Below are 23,815 nucleotides of genomic sequence, written 5' to 3' on the forward strand. Positions count from 1 at the left end.
GCTGAGCTAAATCCCCAGCCCCTAAGACACAGTTTCTAAGGCATATATTACAGTGCTTCTCTATTTACCACCAGCTAAATTTCAGTACTGCAAGGTCCATGAAACAGGTAACATTTATGAAAACAAGCCTAAGTCCTTCTATATTTTATTTCAAAATATACATTTCAAGAATAACTAAGGCCTTTCTCTTTAATTGCCTTAGGAGCTTACTTTCATTTCATTGAGTATCCCTGAATAAAGGCCTCACCTCTACTTTTTTAGTTTGCTTCTTTTTACTTTGGTTCTCACGTATTGCACCTGTGAATATCTTGGGACATATGGGCATCAAAATTTCCATGTGTGGGCTGTGAGGCCATTGTTTCAGAATACTCACCCAGAGATCCCTATGTTTAACCAACACTGAGAACCACTGCTGAGACCTGGGGTCCCCATGTGCTTGCAGGAACCTCCACCCTCAAATCTCCTGGGCTTTCTTGGACAAGCAAGTTTCTCACGTGCCTTCAGGTCAACAGAATCAGCACCTGTACGTCAAGAAAACTCCCTGGCCTATGCATGAACATCAAAGTCTGTCACCTCTTCGGACTCAGCAATGCTTCTCAAACTTGAATGGATGTGAGTCTTAATCAAGGAGCTTCTGAATGTGCTGCTTTGACCCTAGAGATTCTTATTAATTAGGTCTTAGATGGAGCCTGAGCATTGGTAAATTTCAATAGATCTACAGGCAACTCTCAGTTACACACAATTAAAAATAACTGTGTTATATGCAGGTCCTCACTTGACTCAATTTCAGTATCTTCCCTCACTTACCTTTCCATGTAGACTTAAGGTATTTCACCTGCCACCCAATCTTATCTATTTGATCAATATTGAAAATCAACTTACCAGTTGGGAATTCACCTAGACCTCCCATCAGGGGTATGGTATAGCAGTGGGCACTGCATGTTGTCACAAAGGTGGCCAGGACCAGGAGAGCTCCCAGCAGAGTCTTCTAAAATGTAAAGAAAGACATAGTGGAGAATGGGTGGACTCAGTGTCTACCTGGACTACAGGTCACACACAGGTCTCCATGTAGGGCTTTGGGATGTGGTTATAAATGTGCAACTTCTTTCCTCCAGTGATCCAGAAAGGCAACCAGTCCTCAGAGTCACCGAGTAAACAATGGACAGAAGAATATGGGTGTCAAGAATCCTACAGATGCAATGCCAATGTGCTTTCTCATTACAGAGGAAGTTTGGGAAATTCTTGAGGCTCAGAAGGTGTTTCAACACTCATAGAATCTCGGAGAATAAGGACAGAAAGGAGAAGTGTTGAAAACAATGAAAATGGACAAAGACACAGAGGGGAAAGAATACACAATTGGAGGCTGGCAGGACCTGTGATTATAAAGATAGGTTATAGAAGGGTCTTAATCACTTTCCTCATCACTGAGACATCATAGCCAACATCCACAACTAAAAGGAGAAGAGTCTTACTTTGGTTCAAAATTTGTAACCGTTTCAGTCATTGAATGGTAAGTTGCATGGTAAAAGGACCTGATGTGGAGAAAATCTGGTCATAGGATCTGAAAGAGAGAGAGAGAGAGAGAGAGACAGACAGACAGACAGACAGACAGACAGAGACAGAGACAGAGACACAGAGAGACAGAGAGAGACAGAGACAGAGAGAGGGAGAGAGACACAGACACAGACAGACAGACAGAGAGGACAGAGACAGAGATAGACAGAGAGACAGAGAGAGACAGAGAGAGACAGAGAGAGACAGAGTCAGAGACAGAGACACAGACACAGAGAAAAACAGAGACAGAGAGAGAGAGAGACAGAGAGAGATACCAAGAGAAGCGCTGCAAAGGAGATTAAACCCTTCCAAGTTACACCTATAGTGACCTGCTTCTTCTGACCAGCCCTCACCTCCTAACATCAAATCAGCTATAATGCCCAAATAACCCAACTACCTTGCAAAAGCCCCACTTTTCACTGAATGCAGGTTTGAAGGGTCAACTAGAAATAAACTATAATAGGCAGGTTGCAACACAGACTGTTTTTAGAGATGTACCAATCTCCCAAACACAAATATAATTATTACATATCACAAACATAAACTAATAAAAAATAAGTTGAAAAAGGAAAGAGACCATGAGGCCCAGAATTTTATATGATACAGATTTTTTAAGTTTTGTTTTTACTTTTTTATGAAAAAAGCAACAAAATTTTATAACAAAATAATGAGAGAATGACAATAGTGTATCATTATCTTCAAAGTAATTACTCAAGAGTACAAGATATGGACCAAAAAGATTCCTCCAAAGAAGAAACAGATAATGACACTGGCTCTGGACATCAAAGTCAGGGCTTTGAACAATGTGGCTTTGAACAAGGTCTCCACTACTGAGTGCATACCCAATACCAACAAAGTCATCTCTGATGGCTGAATATAGATTGAAATTCATAGAACAGGGGAAGTAGCAAGTGGTCCATGTCATCTAAGTTGAGATGAGCAAATGCCCAAGCAAATCTCATTGAGGGAATTTTAGGATAGAAAGGAAGATGTGGTGGGATGGTTTCTCCAAAAGATGGTTCAATTTAGATGTGAAATAGTGTCACATTATGTAGAATACCATTGATGTACAAATAGAAAGCCAAACATAGGGGACCAAATAGAAAACCCAGAGAACATCAATGAATATAGGTGTGTGTTCTGTACAATAAACATGGTCTTTGAGATCACAGAACATTATCTATGTAATGTGATTGTGAATATGTGGTATTAGAATACATGGTAGATGATTTCAGAAGAAGTAGTAAATTTCCATTTTAGTCTACATCGTGAAACAAATTCTACATGAGCCTTCTCTATATTGGGAGATCCCTGCTGCCAGAGGCACTCAGCCTCTTGGAAATAGCACCACCTCTACATTCTCCTGCTGCCCTCTGTATCCAGCAGAACTTTCAGCTAGTGCATCAATCATGCACTAGTGCATCACTGGACATGAAATGACCAGAGACATCAGTAGTTGAGAGCCTGGGTGCCTGGCAGTTTTGGTTCCCTGACCTCATTTGTCCTGAGCCCTAGCTCTCAAATGAGATCCGTTTCAAGTACCTGGCATTACAGCTAGGTTTTCCAGGGGTGGGTGGCCATAGCTGGATTGAGTTGTCAGAGGGACAGGGGCTGTAACTGAGACTCTATCACCCCTGTACCCAGAATAGTGCTTTGGGTCAGTGGCACCTCTACACTATCCTGGGCATCTGCTTGTGTTGCAGGTGATGGTGCCTAGTTGGGCTTTCTAGTCTTCTGTGACATGTGAAGGAGCCATATCCATTAGCCGCTGTTCTTTCTCATGAATTTCATCACCCTGTGTGTTCCTCTTGTTACACTGCCAAGACAGGTGGGGAAACTAGGTTCTGGGGATGGGACAAGGGTGGAGAGATGAGGTATTTCTGTACTGAAAAAATAGAAAAAATTAAAATGACTCAAATTGTATTCTTCTAAAGATAAAGTGCATTTGAATATGTAAAAATTGTAATTAAGAGCTAAAATAGAATCAAAAAATATCAAACTGCAGAACAATGTCACTAGATGGTGAATTTCTACATCCTAATTGCAAAAGAGAAATAGTAGAAAAACAGCAAGAGAAAGAAAGTGGCATCTCACACACAGAAACACAGAAAATACCAAACACAGGAAAGCTCATCTATACTGTAACAAAAATGAACATATGGAGACAAAATGAATCCATTATGCAAGGCCAGCATAATCATATAACTTACCATACTCCTAGGGAAACAGAGGCACGTATTGGGAAATGATGTGCACAGGGATCATTTATGGGGAAGGGTGTTTCTGAAGAGCAATTCTTTCTTGCACGTGAACATTTGTGCACCATTTATAACATTTGCATCCACATTTGCACTTCTGAGATGGGTTCCCAAGGAGAACAGCAGAAACATGAAGAGCGACTGCCTTGCGCATACTCCATGAAGTGGGAAAGTGGGAAACCACAAATAAACCAGGACACAGCTGCCTGAGAATGTGGGGACCGGAAGCAAGCTGCAGGCTCACAGGCGGGAGGGAGAAAGGACGTGGGCCAAGGATCACTGAGATCCATTCAGTGATATGAAGCTGACTGTAATCAGGCCAGGTGGAGTGACAGCCATGATGGAGCCAGAGACGCTCAGACACAGATGGCAGTAGTTGTGGCAAATGTAAAGAAGGCATTTTTGGAAGATGTGATTGTGAGAATTTCAGGCTTTTCCTCTTTCTGTATTTTTACAGTGAAATGCACTAGATGCATAACTATAAAGGATTAAAGGAATTCTTAAAAAACAAAGAGCAACAGCTACAGTTAGCAACAGCGGGACTTGGAATTGGACTTGCACTCTGATTTGCATTTTTCATTTCACCAGCCTCAGCTCAAATAAAACTGGAAACTTACAGTTTTCTTCACCCAGAATATTGGCCCTATGCAGAGAGTTTTGCTGTATAAATAGAGAAAAAGGCTTCCAGGGTTGTACTGGTCCTGGGTATCTAGAGGGCTATGATTCATTGAGTCAAGTACAAGGGTATCAGAGGAGAAGAGCCATGGCTGTTGTCCAGGGCCAAAAACTGGGCAGAATCCACATCCTGTCCAGCACTGGGGCAATGGCACAAGATTCAGGGACTGGAGATAGCCAAAATTCAGTGACAGGAGAGACCATGTGATCCCTCTCTCTCTGTCTCTGTCTGTCTCTGTCTCTGTCTCTCTCTATCTCTCTGTCTTTCTCTTGTGGGTATGTGTGGGTATGCATGAAATCCAGTGTTCTCACTTTTATCCCACTTTGGTGGCCATCACATTTCCCCAGGGAGCTCAGCTTAGCACACAAATTCAGGTTCTTTGTAGACAGATATGGCCAGCGCCTTGGTATCTTGCCCTTGTCTTCTGGACAGATCCACAGGAAAACCGACCAGACCAGTGCTGCTTTAACATGAAGGTGCACCCCTGAGCTGCTTAAGAAGTACAGTGCTGGAAGTTTCTGTCTCAGTAGTGCGCAGAAGGAGACCCCAGGCTGGTGGTTCTCTTGTTGATCCTGGGGGATCATAGGGTCAGCCATGATTACAGAGGCTCCAGTCTCTTTCCAACTGTGAACTGTTCCCTGGCACCCTCCTGCTTCCTTTCTTGTCTTCCTTCTTGCATCTGTGACCCAGGAGGCCTGATGTGTGCTGTCCAAGAGACTGCAGCCAGGAGTGGCATTTGCTGGGGCTTTCCAGATAGTGTGGCTTTAGTCTTGACCATGAGGTAAGAAAAATAAAATGGCCCTGTTCCCTTGGGATTCTGTCCCATTGTAGCGACAGGAGTTCATGGGGGAAAAAATAGAGTCTCATTAAGCTTTAAGTTTTAACAAAATTTATACAAAACCTTACTAAAGGCAGTTTATGCCTCTATAGTTAGACTCTGCAGTTAGAGCAATCAAAAAACGTAGGACCGAGAGAAAAGCTAGACTGAGAGAGGCACCAGGTAACACAATTACCACAAGAACGTATCGAGGAGAGTTAACAGAACACTAAACAAGCCAGAGACATAAAAGACCAGGAAAATTGGCTCCCTTCATCTACCTGATAAAATGCAAGGGAGATAGGGAACAGTCTTTTAATATATAAAAGACACACACCTATACATATATACTTACTTGTATATTGTCATTTTAACATCACTATACCTAGACCAGATAAACACACGTCCTCTTTACTTGATTTCTAACTACGAACTATCCTTCTATGAGGGTCCTCCTTCCCACACTTATCCAACACAAAAAGGACAGGAAGAAATCAAACTGCTGGAAGAAATGCAGACAGACATGCATAGGTTAGGATCAAAGAGAACCAACAGAACAAATTAGATGGTGATATTTTTCAGGTGCCCACATGGGAGATGAAAAGATAGTTCCTAATAAAAGGGATCCACAAATATTTCACTTTTGAATACTCCCCACTCATCCAGAGTAGCTGTCTGTCATCTCTCTCTGTCAGTCTCCCCTCTTTCCCCACCTTCAATGAATTGTTTTCTTTTATTTTAAATTCTGCTTCTTGAAGTTTTTTTGTTTTATATTTGTCTGTTTGTTTTTTAAACTGGTGCTGGGTATAGGATTACTGGGAGCTCTGTTTTCCAGTGGAGCAGTGGCTTGCCATCCACCTGTAGCCGTGATACTGTCAGGTATGCCACCACTGTTCCTGCAAGGGTCTCTCTCCAGGGTCTCTTCCTGATGACTCACTTCAATGCCCTTCTCACTCCTGTCCAGTGTGTGCTTCCTTCCCCTATTGTCTGAGGATCTAAGAGCAGCCCAGACCATTCTTGTGACTGGCTCAAGTCAAGGAGAGTTTTATTTTTCTTAAATTTACTTTGAATGGACAGGAAGCCTTCATGAGATTTTATCAATTTAGAAACAAGATTCTTTTTATCCAACATGATATAGCAAAAAGGGCCAGCAGTTGACCTCCCAAATTTTTCTGACGTTAGAATACCCTGTGTAGCCTTCAAACACCCATTGCACCGCTCTCACTGTAGGCAAGTTAAATCAGCATCAGCATCTCTCCAAGACTCTCAGGTGACTCCACAGTCAGCCCTGTATGGGGGGCCCTGGCTTGGAGAGAGGGATGACTGGGTCTTCACCTCAGGTTCCCAAGCATGAGGTTATGACTCTGTGGCAGCCTATTTCCCTCTCAGTCTTAGTTTCCACATTTGTAAAATGATACATAAATTGCAGCTCTGGAATTACACTCAATTGTACAAATCACTTACCACCTCATGGAGTCTATGAATTACTGGAAAGAATAACTACTTAGTTCTAGAGAATAGAAATAGTGTAAAATGTGTTAAGATTTTTCACAACCAAATTTCATCAAACTTTCATCCAAATCTTCATTCATTTGATGTGAACACTCCCATTGTTCACATCAAATGGCAAGTAATATGCACAACATTTAAACTTAGGTTGCACTGATCTTTAAGTGGTATCCAGAAGAAATGCACATCACAGCCTATTACAGTAAGGAGTATCTATTCTTTCTTTTTCCGTCCTTGTTTTTGTGTATAAAATCACTTACCTGCTAATGTGAGGCAGGTGCTCTACCCCTGAGCTGTACCTCTAACCCAGTTACCTACCATTGTGAAGATCAGCACTCTTTCCAGGCAGGTACCCAGGAGCAGTCACAGGGAGCATTTATATGCCAGAGAGGTCAGCAGACATTCAGTATCATTCTAAAGAATCTCTCACCCAGAACCCATGAAATATTTACAGAGGGCCCATTATCAACAGCAGACTATGGTCTCAGCTGATGTATGAGTTATTTATCAGAGCTCCACCCCAGTTACGTGCTTACCATGTCCCCACCCTAATATGTGTTTGCCATTAACCTAAGTGGAAGGAAAAAAGAAAGAACTTTCCTTACCTGAGCCTTAATACTATGTTGGGTAGATTGCTAGGAACATGGCATGTGCTTATTTGATTTTATCAACAAAGAAAAAGAGGATTAAAATGCCAGTCACCACTGCAGGTGCTGAGAACAGTTTCATGAAGACAAAGTGCACCAAAACAGGTAAGCCTGTGCTTATGGTCTGGTATCAAAAAGCAGGAATGCACCAAGATATCCTGTGGGCCATGGGACAGTCTTGCCCACCTGCCTGCCCTGGTTGTTCCTGACAAGCCGTATGGCTCAAACCACTTAAACTTCCCAAAAGTCTTCTTCAGTCTTCACTCTTTGCTCCATTGGGTGTCAAGAAAAACTTCCTGCTATTTCCTCAAGCATGATCTCCTTTATGGGAAACAGTAGGGAGGTTCTTCATTAAAATAAAAGCAGAAGTACCCTATAATTCAGTAATCCAACTACCGGGAGTACATCCAAAGGACATGATGCAGAAGGTCCAAAAGACTTGTACTTGCTTGTCTCCCTCAGTGTTGCTTGAAATAGCCAAGACATGGACTTAGCCATCACCTGTTGAGTGTGTAATGGAACAATGATAGGTATATGCAATGGAATACCATGTGATCAAAAGATTGGTGAAAAATCTCTCATTTGTGACATTATGGGTAGAAATAGAAATTTTTAAGTTAAGAGACATAAACAGGTGTCCTTGCCCCATGAGCCAGAAGCAGCTGGGACCCTACATGGACCCAGAGGAGACATACATGGGTGCCCCCAACCAACTTTGTGACCAGGATTCTGGGCTCTGGGCATGGCCACCTGATGAATTTCTTTTGTTGTATATTTCATTTTCCCTCGGCCTGAAGGAGCAGATGTGTCAACCAATGACCTGATGGCGAATAAGGCCAATGCTGGGGACAGAAGGTAAGCCTGGAGGGTCAGCAGATCCAAGGACAAAGGACAGACCTGACCAGTAGCACTAACCCCAAGAAAAGCTCACAGCTACTTTTTCATTTTAATTCTGTATTAGTACGTGTTTGCAGTACATAATAATTACATTCTTCGAGGGGAGTTGGTACGTGTATCTAACACATCTTCTTTTTTGATTCCCTCCCCAATCTGTCCTTTCTGTCCAGAGCTATTGTAAACTACAAAAACAAAGTAGGCTTTTACTCTGAAAGTGATTTTTTCATAGCAAGATAGAGTTGGAACCCTTCTTCATTGGTGAAATTGAAGTACAATATACTATAACAACTATGGACATCAGTATGGAGCTTTCTAGAAAAAGAAACCACCTAAAAGTAGAAATTCCATTTGCTCCAGCTATTCCCCTTCTAGGTATCTTCCCCAAAGAGAAGAGTTGAAGACATGGTATAACAGTGATACATACATACCCAGGTATATAGCAGCACAATTCATAATAGTTAAATTTGGAAGCAGCCTAAATGCCATCAACAAATGAACAAATTACTGAGGTTTGATCAGAACCTTGGATACCTGTGAGGGGTGGATGATGGAGAATGGAGAAAGACAAACTTCAGGGTACACGGGGGACCAGGAGGAGTTTTCCTCTAGTGGACTGACTCATCTACCTCTGTGGTTGGCTTACTTTTATTAGCTAGCAAGAAACACAGGGGAGGGTAGCACACATTTCGTGGACTAGCTGCTGTAGAAAATGGGTGGATAAGGAGTAAATTAGTGAAGAACTAGATTTTTCTCTAAACCGAGATGCCTGTGTACAACTGTCCTCAGCATATGCTAACTTGCCTGGAGAGTGCTGGGTTATGAGCATTCTGAACATAGCCTGGGGGCACATGGCATTTCATATACTTACCTGTTCCTAAAGCAAGATCACGCTGACCTAGGGTTGAGGGGGCTTAAATCACATAGTCAGGGCTGTCCATAATCTATTACATAGCCTCGTCCCCAAAAGTTCCTAATTGAAATAGTGCAACTTGAGGTTAAATGGCATCAAGGCATTGGCTGGTTTGATTTTCCCCGAGGCAGATTATAAGTAAAAATATGAGCCAGAAATATATTAATGTACTCAAGTACATGTAAAATCCAAAATGGGTTTTAAGATAGCTTCATAGATTAAACTGATCAACAGTATCAGTAAATTTCTCCCAATCTTGAATTTGTTTATCAAACTTTTGGGTTTGTTGAAACATAGATAATACCCCCTTTTGTAGTGCCTCCACATCAGTACTTATACTACTGAGTATATCACCATATATACGCTTCTTGATATGTTCCCAAAGATGAGTAGACTGATCACAAATGACAGGAACCATACAACACTGAGTGATATGAAAATGGCATTGGAGGCCCTGTTGCAACTGCAGACCGCCCCCCATCCAATCTTCCATCCACACAACAATGGTCTCCAAAATGCTGACTTGTGACTGTGATTTTGCATCAATAGGATGTGGTATATTCCAGGCTTTGCCTGCAGTTCTGTCCAATTATCTGCAAATAAGCAGTGTGTACAGAATGAACAAGAGCTATAGAAGATATAGCAACACTGGAAATTAACAGAGACAATTCCTGTAACAATCAATCCTAGCGTCCTTTTCATTTGGTGCACAAGGTGATCAGTAAATGATTGCAGTAGGCAAATAACAGGCATATCAGCAGCCCATGGCTCAGTGAGATTTACTGGCACCCAGACTCCTGGCATATACCTTAAGACTAGCTGGCTTTTACTAACTCAGGTTCTAGTTGATACACAATGGTTCATTGTACACTCCCTGCACATTTAAGGAGGTGTGGTCACATTTAATGGTCCCATATATAAAGATGTAAAGGTTATAAGTACATATGGAAGACCATGCGGTCTTATTTTTATAAATTAGAACATTTGACATATTTGTAGTAAATTTAGCCATATGGCCTTTCTGCAGCTGATCACTATAATAAGGAAGGGCCAGTTTCCCAAGTGTTTTCTGAAGGGGTCCAGGTTTGCCATTAATGATGGCCTGTGGCAATGGGGGCCTAAAAGTAGACCCATGCCATTGAAGTTGTCCTTCAGTATCTGAATATAAAAGAGGTATATTTTCCCATAGTAGTCAGTGTACTGATGCCATTTGACTGTATGCTAAGCTGAATGATTATTGTCTCTCCTTAGTAATTTTACTCGGGGGCCCCAATCTATAAACACAAATTGCTTTGGTGCATTTTTCACCTTCTGTCTACTTTATAGGGGGGCACACACATATGTGGCAGCCCAAGATGTATATCATGTACATAGGGGAACATTGGGCCTGGAAGTGTTAGCCCATCCCCCTAGAGCCCAATATTAGATTTATAGACTGGTTTTCCTGGTGAGCCACCCAGATTTATGCTGAGCAAATAGGCAACAGTTAGACTATAAAGATCTGGGTTCCATACACAAGGGTAGATATAAGAAGTGTGATGTATAATTTAAGGTAATATCAGTATCTGCAAATTCAGGGGCCATATAAGTTCCTGGCACCCAATTCAACTGATCGTGATAAATTTCTGAGGAAAAATCATGTAATAGGTTGTAGCAAAGGAGGATTAATTACATAAGCCCAATATTCTTTCCCTGACACAAGACTTATACATATGGTAGAGGTGGTGATGGCCACCATGGCAACAAACACTTTCTAGGATATGCAGGAGGCCCTGGCTTGCCACCAATTTCTCAGTTTCCTGGGTCATCTCCACTTGACCCATGTTATAGGTTTTACAATTTGTGTGGTTTTTAATGGCTGCGTTGCTTCTTCCAGGGTCATCTGAGAGAAGGTTTCACTGATGCATATGGCGGTGTTAGGTTCAACCACAGGTTTAGTGAAACCATATTCTCCAGTATCCATGGTTGCACATTCCAGGATGGCACCCATAGCCGTGTTCCACTATCTGTTAATGCACAAGTGAACCCTTGTCCCCATGTTGTTAGTTGCACTGGGTCATCCTACTTTCCTGTTTAGACATTTTTCCATAAAACTTGTGCCTTAGGCTTATCCATAGCATCATCCTTCTGCCAATGGAGCTCTGATGGAGTACTTTTGTTCTCTGCAAGCAGATTAAAAACATTTCAGGGCCAGGCATGGTGGTACATGCTTGTAATCCCAGCACTCAGGAGGCTGAGGCAGGGGGATCGTTGTGAGTTTGAGACCAGCCTGGGCTACAAAGTGAGCAGGATGTGAGAGACCACTGCAGTAAAGAGACTGAAGTTATGCAAAAGAGCCCAGCAGAATTCTTGAACTGAAACACTCAATAAGTCAAATTAAAAACTTAATTGAACATTTAAGCAGCAAACAAGATCAAATGGAAGAAAGAACATCTAGACTAGAAGACAAGGTGGAAGTGCTAGAACATTCAGACTGAATAAAAAAATGCAGAGGACTGAACAAATTTTGCAAGTGTTCCTGAATAGATTTCAAATAAATAGCTTCACACTCACTGGTTTAGATGAGGATATCAAAATACATATGTATTCATTAAAAGTATAATATAAAACTTCTTCAGACTGGCTAGTGAGATTGAAATGGCGATAAAAGAGGTATTAACAACTCAAAATAGACATAACCAAAAAAGAACCTCCCCATAACAAATTACAGTTAAAAATGAAAGTATTCATAACAAAATAATATTAAAATATGTTGGAGAAAATTGCCGAATTATCTGTAAGTGTAACAGTTCAGAGTTAAAGCAGATTTCTCAAAAGAAAATTCTAATCATGGGAGACCTTGGAATTAAGTATCTCAAGCCATGAAAAGAAATAATGTAATACATCTAATACAATAATGCATCTAATACATCTAATACAGTCTAAAATGTAATACAGCTCAAGGATGTTCTTTAAAATTGAAGCATGAATATAGAACTTCTATGATAATTATGAGCTAGAAAAATTAATGAAAACCATGCTGATATTGGAGAAAGTAGGTAAGAGAATCCTACATACAGATAAATAAGAAAATAGATATATGAGTGGGAAAGAGTAATGCTCACAGAAAGGGTCGTAAATGAATGAATAACATAATAAGAATAAAATAGAAAACTTTGAAGAAAAAATTGAAGAAGACATAGAAAATGGAAAGACATAACTTATTGAATTGGCAGAATTAATATTTTTAAATGGCCTCATTACTGAAAATGATCTATACATTCAATGAAACCTCTATTAAATACCATACATACCTCATATAACAAGAGGAAGCAATCTTAAGTTTCATTTGAACTCAGAAAATATTCTGAATTAACAAAGCAACATTTACTGAAACAAGCAACACTGGCTGCATCAGTACATCAGATTTCAACTTTTACCACAAAGCTATAGCACCAAAGGTTAAGTGGTGCTATTAAAAATATATAAACACAGACCAGTGGAGTGTTTATATAAAACAAAGAAACCCAAGAACCCACAGCCACCCAATTTTTGACAAAGCAGTCAGAAAACCTATGCTAAAAAAGACAGTTTCTGTAGGAAATAACACCGAAACACTGAAGATCAAAGTGCAGAAAGTTAAAGTTTAGATTCCTAAAACTTATACTTTATTAAAATAAAATCAAAGTGGATAGAAAACATAGGTATAAAATCAGGAGCATTGAAGCTATTGGAAATAGCAGAGTGGAAACCATTAAAGGCATAACACAAGCAAAGACTTCTGAACAGGGCTCCAACAGCACAAGAAATAATATCAAGAATCAACAGATGGGGACTCCCCTCTCCTTTATGTTTTGGGTTGTCAGAAATTGTGCCCAAGTGATAGTAGTTATGACTAATACAGAACACTGGTGCTGGAGAAGCAGAGTTCTTGCTGTGGTTGTATCTGACCACGGTGGTAAGAAGTCTTGTTACGAGGTTTTGGAGGAGTTTGGAAAGTTTTAATGAGTGGACTAGTGAAGCCATAGATTGCTGTAAGTGAAACTTGATGACTGATTCTGGCTGGAGCTCAGAAAACTAAAATGTGATTGGAATGCAGACAGTAAAGTTCAACCCTGTAAGTTTTCAGATAGGAGTAAGATTCTATGGAAAATTAGACCAGAGTTTAGAGGCCATGGATACCCTCTAGCAAAATATTTCTCTACATTTCGCCCATGGCCTGAGACTCCTGGAGACTAAGATGAAGGATTTTGGATTAACTAATCTTGTGGAGGATATTTCAAAGGAACTCAGAGACACTGCTATCTGCTTTTAATCAGATCTACAATGAGAATGAGGAGAAAAAGAGTCAGAGGTTAATCCTTTGAAAAGTTTGCAGTTTCATCAGAAAAGAAGTGACTGAAAAATAGCAGCCCAGGGAAACATGGTTGCTGAAAAGAGTAGAATTAAAAAGAAGCCAAGTATTTTGTATGAAGACAATAAGAAAGAGGTCTTGATGGCATTTCAGGAATTGGCCAGACCTTGCCATCCACAGACTGAAGGGTAAGAAAAAATTTTGAAAGAATTTTTTGCTTTGAGAAGAGATCCTCAGTAAGCCAAACTCACTTATGATCACCTGGAAAAATGTTTCCTGGAGTTCAGCCAACCAGGTACTCAGAGGCTGCTCCAGCCATGATTCATGCAGAGCAGATTTAATATCTGGCATGTGAGATTTTAGTTTTGCTTTCATATTACTCTTTTCTATTCTATTTCTCTCTTTGTAGAATGGGACTCTTTGTCCTATGTCATTGTATGTTGGAATTATTTTACTTTTTTATTTTAATAAGGCCTCATAGCTAAGAGTTTGCCTTGAGTTCAGAGGAAATTTAGGCCTTAGAATTTTCAGCAATTCTGGAACTATTAAAAATTTGACAACTCTCGGAGATGGCTCAGATGCATTTTACATAAAGACGTGGGCAGAATTTTCTTGATGACCAAGGGAAAAATGGTAAAATTTATACCTAAAATATACCCTAATGTCTCCTGCTTTTAGAAAGTAGTTAGATGATTAAGTGCTATATTTATCAGAGAATTCATTGAGTGATTAGTTCAGTTCTGAATGTGGTATTGGGCAGCTGGCCCTCGCTGGAGGTGCCTCATGAGGGCATGAGTTGAATTCATATATTCTTGCCCCTGAGTCCTGCCTTCTCTTTCTGCTTCTTTGCAGCCTTGGGGTAAGTAGCTGTTCTCCACTAGACAATTATGCTATGGCATTTCTGCCTTGAAACCTATCAACTCTGGACTGAAATTGCAAGAAAATACCCACAAATGAAACCTCTTTCTTTAAGTTGTGGGCACTGAGTAGTCTCTGCCAGTGACAGGAAATTTAAACAATACAATGATATTCCAGGCAAAGAATTTTAAAAATTAATAAAGAAATGATTAATGAGATCAAAGAAGAGACAAACAGCTGACTGAATAAAAAAGATAATGAAAGATATGAAAGACCATTTCAGTAAAGGGATAGAAGTTCTGATCAATAAACAACTGGAATCCTTGAAATGAAAACATCAATAAGTAAGAAAAAGAACTCAGTTGACAAGATAAATCAGAAGAAAGAATATGAAAGTTGAAGACAGAGTGAAAGTGCTAGGATATTCAACAGGATCAAAGAAAAATAAATAAGCACTGAATAGATTATGCAATGTTATGGGATAATCTAAAAGAAACAGCATAAAACTAATTGTTTTAGAGGAAAGGACTGAATTAAAAGATATTTATTTGAAATATGTTCAATGGAATTATAGCAGAAAATTTTCCTAATTTTTAATGAGATGGATAGATATGAAGGTAACAGTCCATTACGGCCTTAAATAAATACAACCAGAAAAGAACCTTCCTATGACATAATTTTTTTGAAATGCTGAAAATTCAGAACAAATGAAGGATATTAAAAGCTGTTATAAAGATGAACCAAATCATTTGTAAACAAAAACAGAATAACAGTAGATTTTTCACTAGAAGTATTAAAGGCCAGGAAAGTTTGGAATGAAAGCTTTCAAGCTGTGAAAGAAAATTTTGGCCAATCTAGAATACTATAACTTGCAGATATTTTTCAAAATTGAAGAAGAAGTAAACACTTTTCATGATAAACATGAGCTAGAGAAATTATGACAACCATGCCAGCATTTTGAAAAATCCTTAAAGGAATCTTAAAAATACTTGAGGTGACATCAACTCTAAGACAAAACAGAAGAGGAAAGCTCACTGGGAGAGAGATAAATGGATAAACAACAGAAAGGAATCAAACACCAGAAGAACCTAATGACAGGAATTAATATGTACGTTTTAATAATAACATTTAATGTAAATGCTCTTAACACTGATTAAAAGACACACAGGTAGATGGCACCAAAACAGGACCTAGCCATATGTTGTCTTCAAGAAAGATGCTCCGTCTGCAAGAGCTCCATCTCCTACTTCCCTTCTGTCTATCCTTCCTAATTCTTTTTGTTTGTACTTTGCCTCATTATAAACTCCATGAATTACAAACATATACAAATAAAAAATGATAGAAAATGACATTCCAAGCAGGTGGAGTCTGAAAACAAGCAGGAGTACCTGTACACATATCAAACAAGGTAGACTTCAAACCAAAACTGGTCAGAGACATTCACTACATATTAGAAAGGGAACGGTTCACCGAAGTGATAACAATTGTAAATATGCACCTACCAAATGTTGGTACATCCAATTTTATAAGACAAATAGTACTTAACAGGACAGAACAGAAAGACCTCAATACAAACATGGTAAGGACTTCAACAACCCATTATAATGAATAGTTCAGTTATAGGCAAAAACAATAGAACTACATCAGAATTAAGCTACAGTGTAGATTGAGTAGACTTAACCAAAAAGGATAGTATTTTTTTCAGCATCAACAGAATACACTACATTTTCAGCAGCCAATAGATGCTTCTACAAAATAGACCATATTTTAGGCCATAAGATAAGTACCAGTGAACTCAAAAATTAAAATAATCTCATGCATCTTATTAGATCACAGTGGAATAAAGATAGAATTGAATAGCAAAAGAAATCACAGAAACTACTGAAGCACATGGGTCAAATAAAACACTCTTCCATAATAAATGATTCACAGAAGAAATCAGGGCAAATGATTCAAAATCCTAGAATAAATTGACATTTGGAAACACTGCATACCAAAACAATGGGACACAAATCAAACTGTTCTGAAAAGATCATAAGTGGCTACAACAGAAAAACAGAATAAGCCCCAAAAATAATCTAATGCAATATCTTGACATCCTAGAAAGTAGAGAACAAACCATATGATAAACCATTAGAAGGAAAGAATAAATATCACATTAGGTATTACTAAATTTTTTTTTTTTTTTTTTGTTTTTTGTTTTGGTTTTTTCTCCGGTACCAGGAACCGAACTCACGACCTTGCGCTTGCCAGGCAGGCGCTTTTGCCACTGAGCTAAATCCCCAGCCCCAGGTATTACTAAATTTTGATCTAAAAGAATAATACAAATTATAAATGAATTAAGGAGTAGATTCTTTGAAAAGATGAACCAGATTGCCAATTAAAATGCCCAAAATAATAAAGAGAATACTCAAATAAATAAAACTAGAAGTGAAAAATTGGAGAACATAAAGTTAAGTGAAATAAATCAGACACATGTGGTTAATAGTGCATGTTTTCCTTTTCTAAGAAAGTAAAAATATAAATAAAAAACAAAAGAAAAGGTAAGAGGAAGTTGGCAGGTCTTATTCAAATGTGAAAGGGAATAAGAGATGGACAGAGGGGGAGGGAGTGAGGAGAAAGGGATAAACAAAGAAAATTACAGTGTGTTCTATACATGTATGACTCCTCACGAGGAATGTGATCATTATGTACCACAAACATAATAAAATATAAAAATAATAAAAAATAATTCTCTGAACAAATAAAAGATATAGAAAAAAAAAAAAAAAGACTGGCTGAAAATGTAGCTCAGTACAAAGGCCATAGGTTGAATCCTCATGATCACACATATTCATAAAGGCCTGAAATCTTTCCTGCTTTCCAAGACCTCAGAGGAAGTGAGCAATACTTTACTTCTCTACTTGTACATCCTACTATTTATCCAGGGTTCCATTTGTCACTGATGCCCATTGAAGTTGTAGCAAAAGACAGACTATTGTACTCCATGTCGGGAGACTACATCAGGGACCCTGTCGTGTTCCATTCTCTAAGCCCTCTTTTCTCTGACCTATGGAATTTGTCTAGACTGGGTGGGCATTAGGTGTTATCATAACTTAAGCTTAATGTTCACGCTAAGAACTGGGTTAGCCCTTTTTCTCCTAAATCTACTTTATAAACCATGGGCTGTGGGAGCCTGCTTTTATATTCAAGGCTGACCATTAAGTTGTTTCTGTCTAAATTACTGCAGAAACCCTGGCACTGAGTCAGGGGCAATAGAAACTAAAGTGGGGTGGGGATGATGAAAAGCCTCTATGGCAAATATTTTTAAAGTTAGCTCATGACTGAGCAGTTAATTTGGGGAAAATAAGGGTTGTTCATCTACTCTAATTATATCATTAGTCTGTAAACACAGACTGTCCTGTTTTGAATACAGAACAGTTTAAATATTAAATATTTGTTTACACATAGTCTCTTCTCCTTTTGATTGTTGTAGAAATTCATTTTTTTAAAACTTTACTCCTTCATTTCATTTAAATCAAACCAGACCAAGAAATGTCTGGCTGTAGTCAGGTCAGGGCTAGTGAATGAAAACAAATGTTGTTGAACACTTGAATAACCTCTAATCCTGTTCCTATAGTACATGCGCTATCAAAGAGAGTCCTCCATTCCCTCCACCATAACTTTGCTCATGATCTTTCTGGGCAGTGTCAGAATGGCTGAGGAAACACATTGACTGTTATCTACATAGTGGTCAACTTATCAAATATTTGAATGCCTTTCTTTGTGTTTTTGTACATGTACTGCTGACAAGATATTTTCATTGAAAATATTTTGCATCAGCTTTTGACTAAAGGATCCCAACTCACATCCATATTTTTCCTACAATTCCTAGCAAAGTACAGGACCATTAAAGGGTTTCATGTATCTAACCCAAGAGACCCAAATGTGACAGTGACCCTCCAAGTGGAAAGGTCACCTCAGCATAGTGCACAAGAGACCTAGGTTCAGACACTGAGACTATGAGATCACTCAGAGCTTGTCATGGGAAAGGAGCTGTCAAGAAAGAGAACGGGAAGAAAGAGTAACAGAGGCCACCAAACACCTCATGAGTTGCCAAACATAATCCCCCCCTTTGGCAGAGACAAGGCTGTATCAGCACTTAACTCTTCAGGAACGCACTCTCTCCTCAGTTCAGATGCAGAGTCTGCAATGAAACTTTCCCGGATGTTAAAGTGACCAACGCACATCCTTATTGACCAGGGTGACTATAAACACCAAGAGGCCTGTTATGAGTACTCAAGCACTGACAGAGCAAGTTTGAACAGAGAGGGTCAAGGCAGAAAATTAAGCTCTGTATCATTGGTCCATGGATTTCTTGAACTCTTCAAGTTTGCACAGCTGCTCTAAGCTTCAGGACTGCAGGGGCCTGATCTCTCTTGTCACTTCTGGATTCCAGGCCCATATTCCTCCCTGGCCCAGATAGTATGTGATAGAGCCAGCACATGCTCTCCACAACAGACTCTGTAAAGTAAATGCATGATGTCACTGTTTAAGTTCACCTTTTTCAGGGCAGGGTGGGGCAGCAACAAATACCTAGAGCACTGCACACAGCCTGGGATACTTGCAGCCAGAGCCCTGACCTCAGTTCCCTGTGGGGCTGCAGGAATTTCTCCAGCCTGTCCTGCTCTGTCTTGTACTTCCCCCAGGCAAACAGAGAGAGATGCGGGGGAAGAGCAGGCAGGAGAGGTGGGTGACCATTGAAATCACAAGATGAAACCAATCTCATTCTGTCTTGAAACCGTATATTTTCCCTGTCCGTCAGGTCTCAGGACACAATCAGCAGAAGGCTGACATGTGAGGAATGGCAGTGGTGGCTGTTGTCCCCTGGGGAGAGAAGTGTGATGATTGACTGCAGTGCAGAAAAAATACTAGAAATTCCACTTATATTTATTTTACTTTCCACATTTAAGTATCTGTATGATTTATAATGTACTTAGATCACAGAAACACAATTGGCCTGGGACTTGGTCCTAGGTGAGCATGGGCTGAGCAGGGTAAAGGCCAACAGACCTCTTTACTCTGCATATGAAGATTCAAGTTGCACCTGTGGACATCATCAACCTGGTTTGCAGGAGCAGCATCCTGCAGAGTGGACCATGTGTCCAAATATCATCCCAGAGAAGCTTAACAAAATTAGTAATGTGTTACACTCAAAATGAAAATGAAACATCATGAGAAACTGATGTGGTAGGAGATGAGACAATTTTAGGACAGAAGGAATTGGTTCTCTCATTGGGAACAAATAAGGACATTCCCTATGATGTTTCTGGCTTGACAGATGAAAGTGGCATGGCTAGATGTTGGGGGACAGAGGAAGAGGAGGTATGTTTGATTGAGTGTTGAGCTTTATTTGTGCAAGGTGAGTGAACTTTATGGCACAATAGTTTCAATGTACCTAATGCAGCAGAACTATGCAAAATCAGGGCTGAAAATGATCCCTCTCACCCCCACATCCACAGTGAACACCTTATAGTCTGCTCTATGATTCAGTGTGGAAAAAGGCTCCTAAAGTGTGTTAAATTCACCCTCTGTTGGGAGTGTTCACATGAAGAGGCTGTGCATGATTAGAGGCAAATAGAGGTATAGTATAGGAATTGCCACTTGATTTTGCTGTAAATCTAAAACATCTCCGCAGAATACAGTGTATTAGAAATGTCCAAAGGATGTGCCTTTGACAAAGGCAGGAGCTTCTTTTCAGACACAGCCAGGTTCTCTCTTGGCCATCACTGGCATGAAACTCATGTATTTCCATATTAAATTTCACTGTCACTCCATGAAGATTGAGGATTTATTTGAGGATTTATTTCTGAGTCCTCTATTTTTGTTCAAGAGTTATATATCTGCATTTATTTCATTACTGTATTGTTTTGATTACTATAGCTTTATAATTTTTTTATAATTTTATTTTTTAGTAAATGTTAGAGTACATAGTGGTTATCTCCTTAGTTACTTTTTTCCATGCTGAGACAAAATATCAGACGCCCAAAGCTAAAAAAAATTAATTAGCTCACAGTTTGTAGAGGTTTCAGTCCATATTTGGTTGGCTCCAAGGTAGGGTGGTATGGCAGAGGGGCATTATAGAGGATAAACAGTTTATGGTGGGAAGAAAGCAGCAAAGCAGTCAAGTAGCAAGCGATGACAAGTGACCCCAAATTCTCTTGTATCTTATCCAGGCTACCCAACCTTAGGGCAGGTGGCACTCACAGCCAGGCTAAGGTACCTTTAATCCTAACATCTCACTATGAATTAACCCCAGCATCACATCCTTGATCCAAGGATCACACACGCTAGATCCAGCCACCTCCAAAAAGCCCCACCTATGACCACATGGGGCTTGTGGGGGTACATTTAGATACAAGCCAGAATACCTCCCTTATGGGGAGTTGGTACAGGTACATGACATGTCAACTTTTTCAATCACCTTCCTGTCCCCGCTCTGCCCTCTCCATCTCCTACTCTCTGTTTTTTATATTTTTATGAAAAAATACAGTATTACATAACAAAACAATAAGAGAATAGCAATGGTTAATACATTATATATTATTATCTTCACAGTAGTTACTCAGAGAACAAGATGTAGACAAAACTCCATTCTTATTTATATATATTCCATTTCTCATATAAGAGCATGTGATACCTAAGCTTGTGTGTCTGACTTATTTCTTGGAACATGTTCTCAGTTTGTATCCATTTACCTTCAAATGTCTCAAGTTTATTTTTCTTTGTGGCAGTGTGTACTCTATTGTGCATAAATATTTCCTTATCCATTCATTTGTTGATGGACATATATGCTGTTTCCAAATTCTAGGTCTTATAAATTGTGCTGCTATAAACATGGGTATGTATGTATCCCTGTAATATGATAACTTTTGGGGAGAAAATTGGAAGAGGGATAACTTGGTCAAATTTCTACTTTTAGTCCTTTTGGGAATTAACATGCTGATTTCCATAGTGATTGTAGAAGTACGTATTCCCATCAACTATGTAGAAGGGTTCATTTTCCTCCCACATCCTCTCCAGCATTCATTATTATTCAATTTTCTTTAATGATAGTCATTGTTTCTGGTATATAATAGTATCTCAAAATAGTTTTAATCTGAATCCCTCTAATGACCAGAAATGTTGAACATTTTCTCATACATTTATTGACCATTTGTACTTCTTCTGAGAAGTGTCTATTCATTCCACTTGCTCATTTTTGATTGGATCTTTTATTTTGGAGAGTTTACATCTCTTGAGTTCTTTATATTTTGCACATGTTAGTCCTATGTCTGAGAAATAGCTGGCAAAATGTTTTCCCACTGTGTAGATTGTCTATGTTGGTTGTTTCCTCTGCTGTGCAGATGCTCTTTGATTAGATATAATCCTATTTTTTATATTATTGCTGTTATTTCTTGTGCCTTTGGAGTTTTGTTCAAAAGTCCTTCCTGATGCCTATGTTTTCAAACTTTGAACCTACTTTATCCTCCAGTAGATCATTTCTGTTTTAACGTTTAGATCTTTGATCAATTTTTATTTTATTTTTGTACATGGTGAGATATATGGATCTACACTCAGTTTTCTGCATGTGAATATCCATATTTCCTACCACCACTTATCGAAGAGGATATCTTTCCTGCAGCGTGTGTGTTTGGCTCCTTTGTCAAAGATCAAATAGCTGTATGTGACTGGGGTTAACTCTTTCTATTCTATTCCATTGATCCACATAACTGTTTTGTACCAGTGCCATGCTGTTTTAATCACCATAGCTTTATAGAATAACTTTAAATCTGGGAATGTGTTGACACCTATATTGCTTTTTTTCCCCAGGATTGCTTTTGCTATTCTGGGTTTCTTCTTGTTCTTTGTAAATTTTAGCATTCTTTTCTCTTGATATGTGAGAAATTCCATTGGTGTTTTGATGTGAATTGCATTAAATGATCTCCCCATTTCCTAACATCCACCATTTATTATTCTCTTTATTTATATGTTAAATTCTCATATAAGAGGAACCATGACGTATTTAAGCATATATTTCTTATTTATTTCACCTAGTGTTGTATCAAGGTGGATCCATTTTCCAATAAATGACTCAAGTGTATCTTTCTTTGTAGCAAAGTAGTACTGCATTTTGTAAATAGCATTTTTTGTTTATTAACTCATATAGTGATGGCCTACGGGCAGTTTTCAATATGTAATTATTGGACTATGCTGCTTTAAAAATGGAAGTGTTAACTATCAAACTTTGTTCTTTCTTTCTCCTGATTATTTTGTCTCCTATTATTTTGTCTAGGCAGGTTGCCCTGAGGTTCTACATGAATTTTTGGATTCTATTTCTAAAAAATACAATTGAAATTTGATATGATCACATCAAATCTCTAGATCACTTTGAATATTATGAACATTTTAATAGTGTTAAAATTCCCTAGCCCACTTTCCCAGGTTATCTTTCCCCCTCAAATTCACGCATACATGTTAGTAATTTATGGAGTATTCACCCAAAACTGGTGTTCCTCCCCCTACAAGGCTGAAGTCGCTAAGACCATACTAAAGTGTCTTCTTTTGTTGAACTTATTTTTATTAGTATCTGTTCATGATTCATAACGAACATGTACATTCTGGGGAGTTCATACATGTACATATTACATGCTAATCTTTTTTATTTCAGCTTACTGCCCCTAAGGTATTTGCCAAGTTTTGCAAGGACATCATAGTCAATAGATTGTCAACTCTGAACTTGAAGACATCTTTTTCTAGACACCTTGAGTGACATTTAGAAATCCTGCTATTGTCTCAAGCCTGAAGAAACTAACTCCATCTTGCCTTTTGGAATTATCTTTTTTCTCAGTTATTTTCTCCCTGTAAGATAATGATCAGTTAGCTCTCACATTTCCCAAGACTTCTTGACTGGATACTTTTTACCACCCTTCATCTTACATCTTGGAGCTCTTGTTAGCACCGTGAGGACAGGACAAAGGATGCTTAGTCCCCTGCCCCTTCACAGCATAACTATACGTAATACACACTTTTCATCTTCAGTAATTTTTCCATTTGATTTTCTGATGCAAATAGCTGTATTTGGTCTGTTGAGATGTCCCAGTGTTGGGTTTCCTCTGAACTAAAATTATGATTTCATAATTTCTACAATCCAGATTCTTATAGTCTGGTCCTCTGAGTTTCCACTGGAACTGTCTATTAAAATCTGCATGTAGTATGTTGACATTTTTTTTACCTAACTTTTCCAAAGTTGTCCAATTTCCTTTTGCAAGCTTATTCTTTTTTTTTTTTTAATTTTTTTTATTTTAAGGATAAAAGGAGGGAAACATTAACAGACA

General features: G+C 38.9%; 1 protein-coding gene across 2 annotated transcripts in view; it reads right to left on the reverse strand.

Moving 5' to 3' along the window:
- The window catches only part of LOC102021049 (beta-microseminoprotein-like), a 12,477-nt gene extending 5,288 nt beyond the window's left edge, over positions 1-7,189 (reverse strand). The window contains exons 1-2 of one of the 2 annotated variants that reach the window (XM_005411812.2): positions 7,133-7,189; positions 883-988 (exon numbers count right to left, since the gene is read on the reverse strand). In XM_005411812.2, coding sequence (XP_005411869.1) covers positions 883-988; positions 7,133-7,135 — 109 coding nt within the window. In that variant the 5' untranslated portion in view covers positions 7,136-7,189. The remainder of the gene's footprint in view (positions 1-882; positions 989-7,132) is intronic. The other variant, XM_005411813.2, reaches the window with a different exon arrangement.
- Positions 7,190-23,815: the final 16,626 nt, after the last annotated feature.

This window comes from Chinchilla lanigera, unplaced genomic scaffold (assembly GCF_000276665.1).
Source record: "Chinchilla lanigera isolate Chin_1 unplaced genomic scaffold, ChiLan1.0 scaffold00145, whole genome shotgun sequence".
Classification (NCBI taxonomy): Eukaryota; Metazoa; Chordata; class Mammalia; order Rodentia; family Chinchillidae; genus Chinchilla; species Chinchilla lanigera.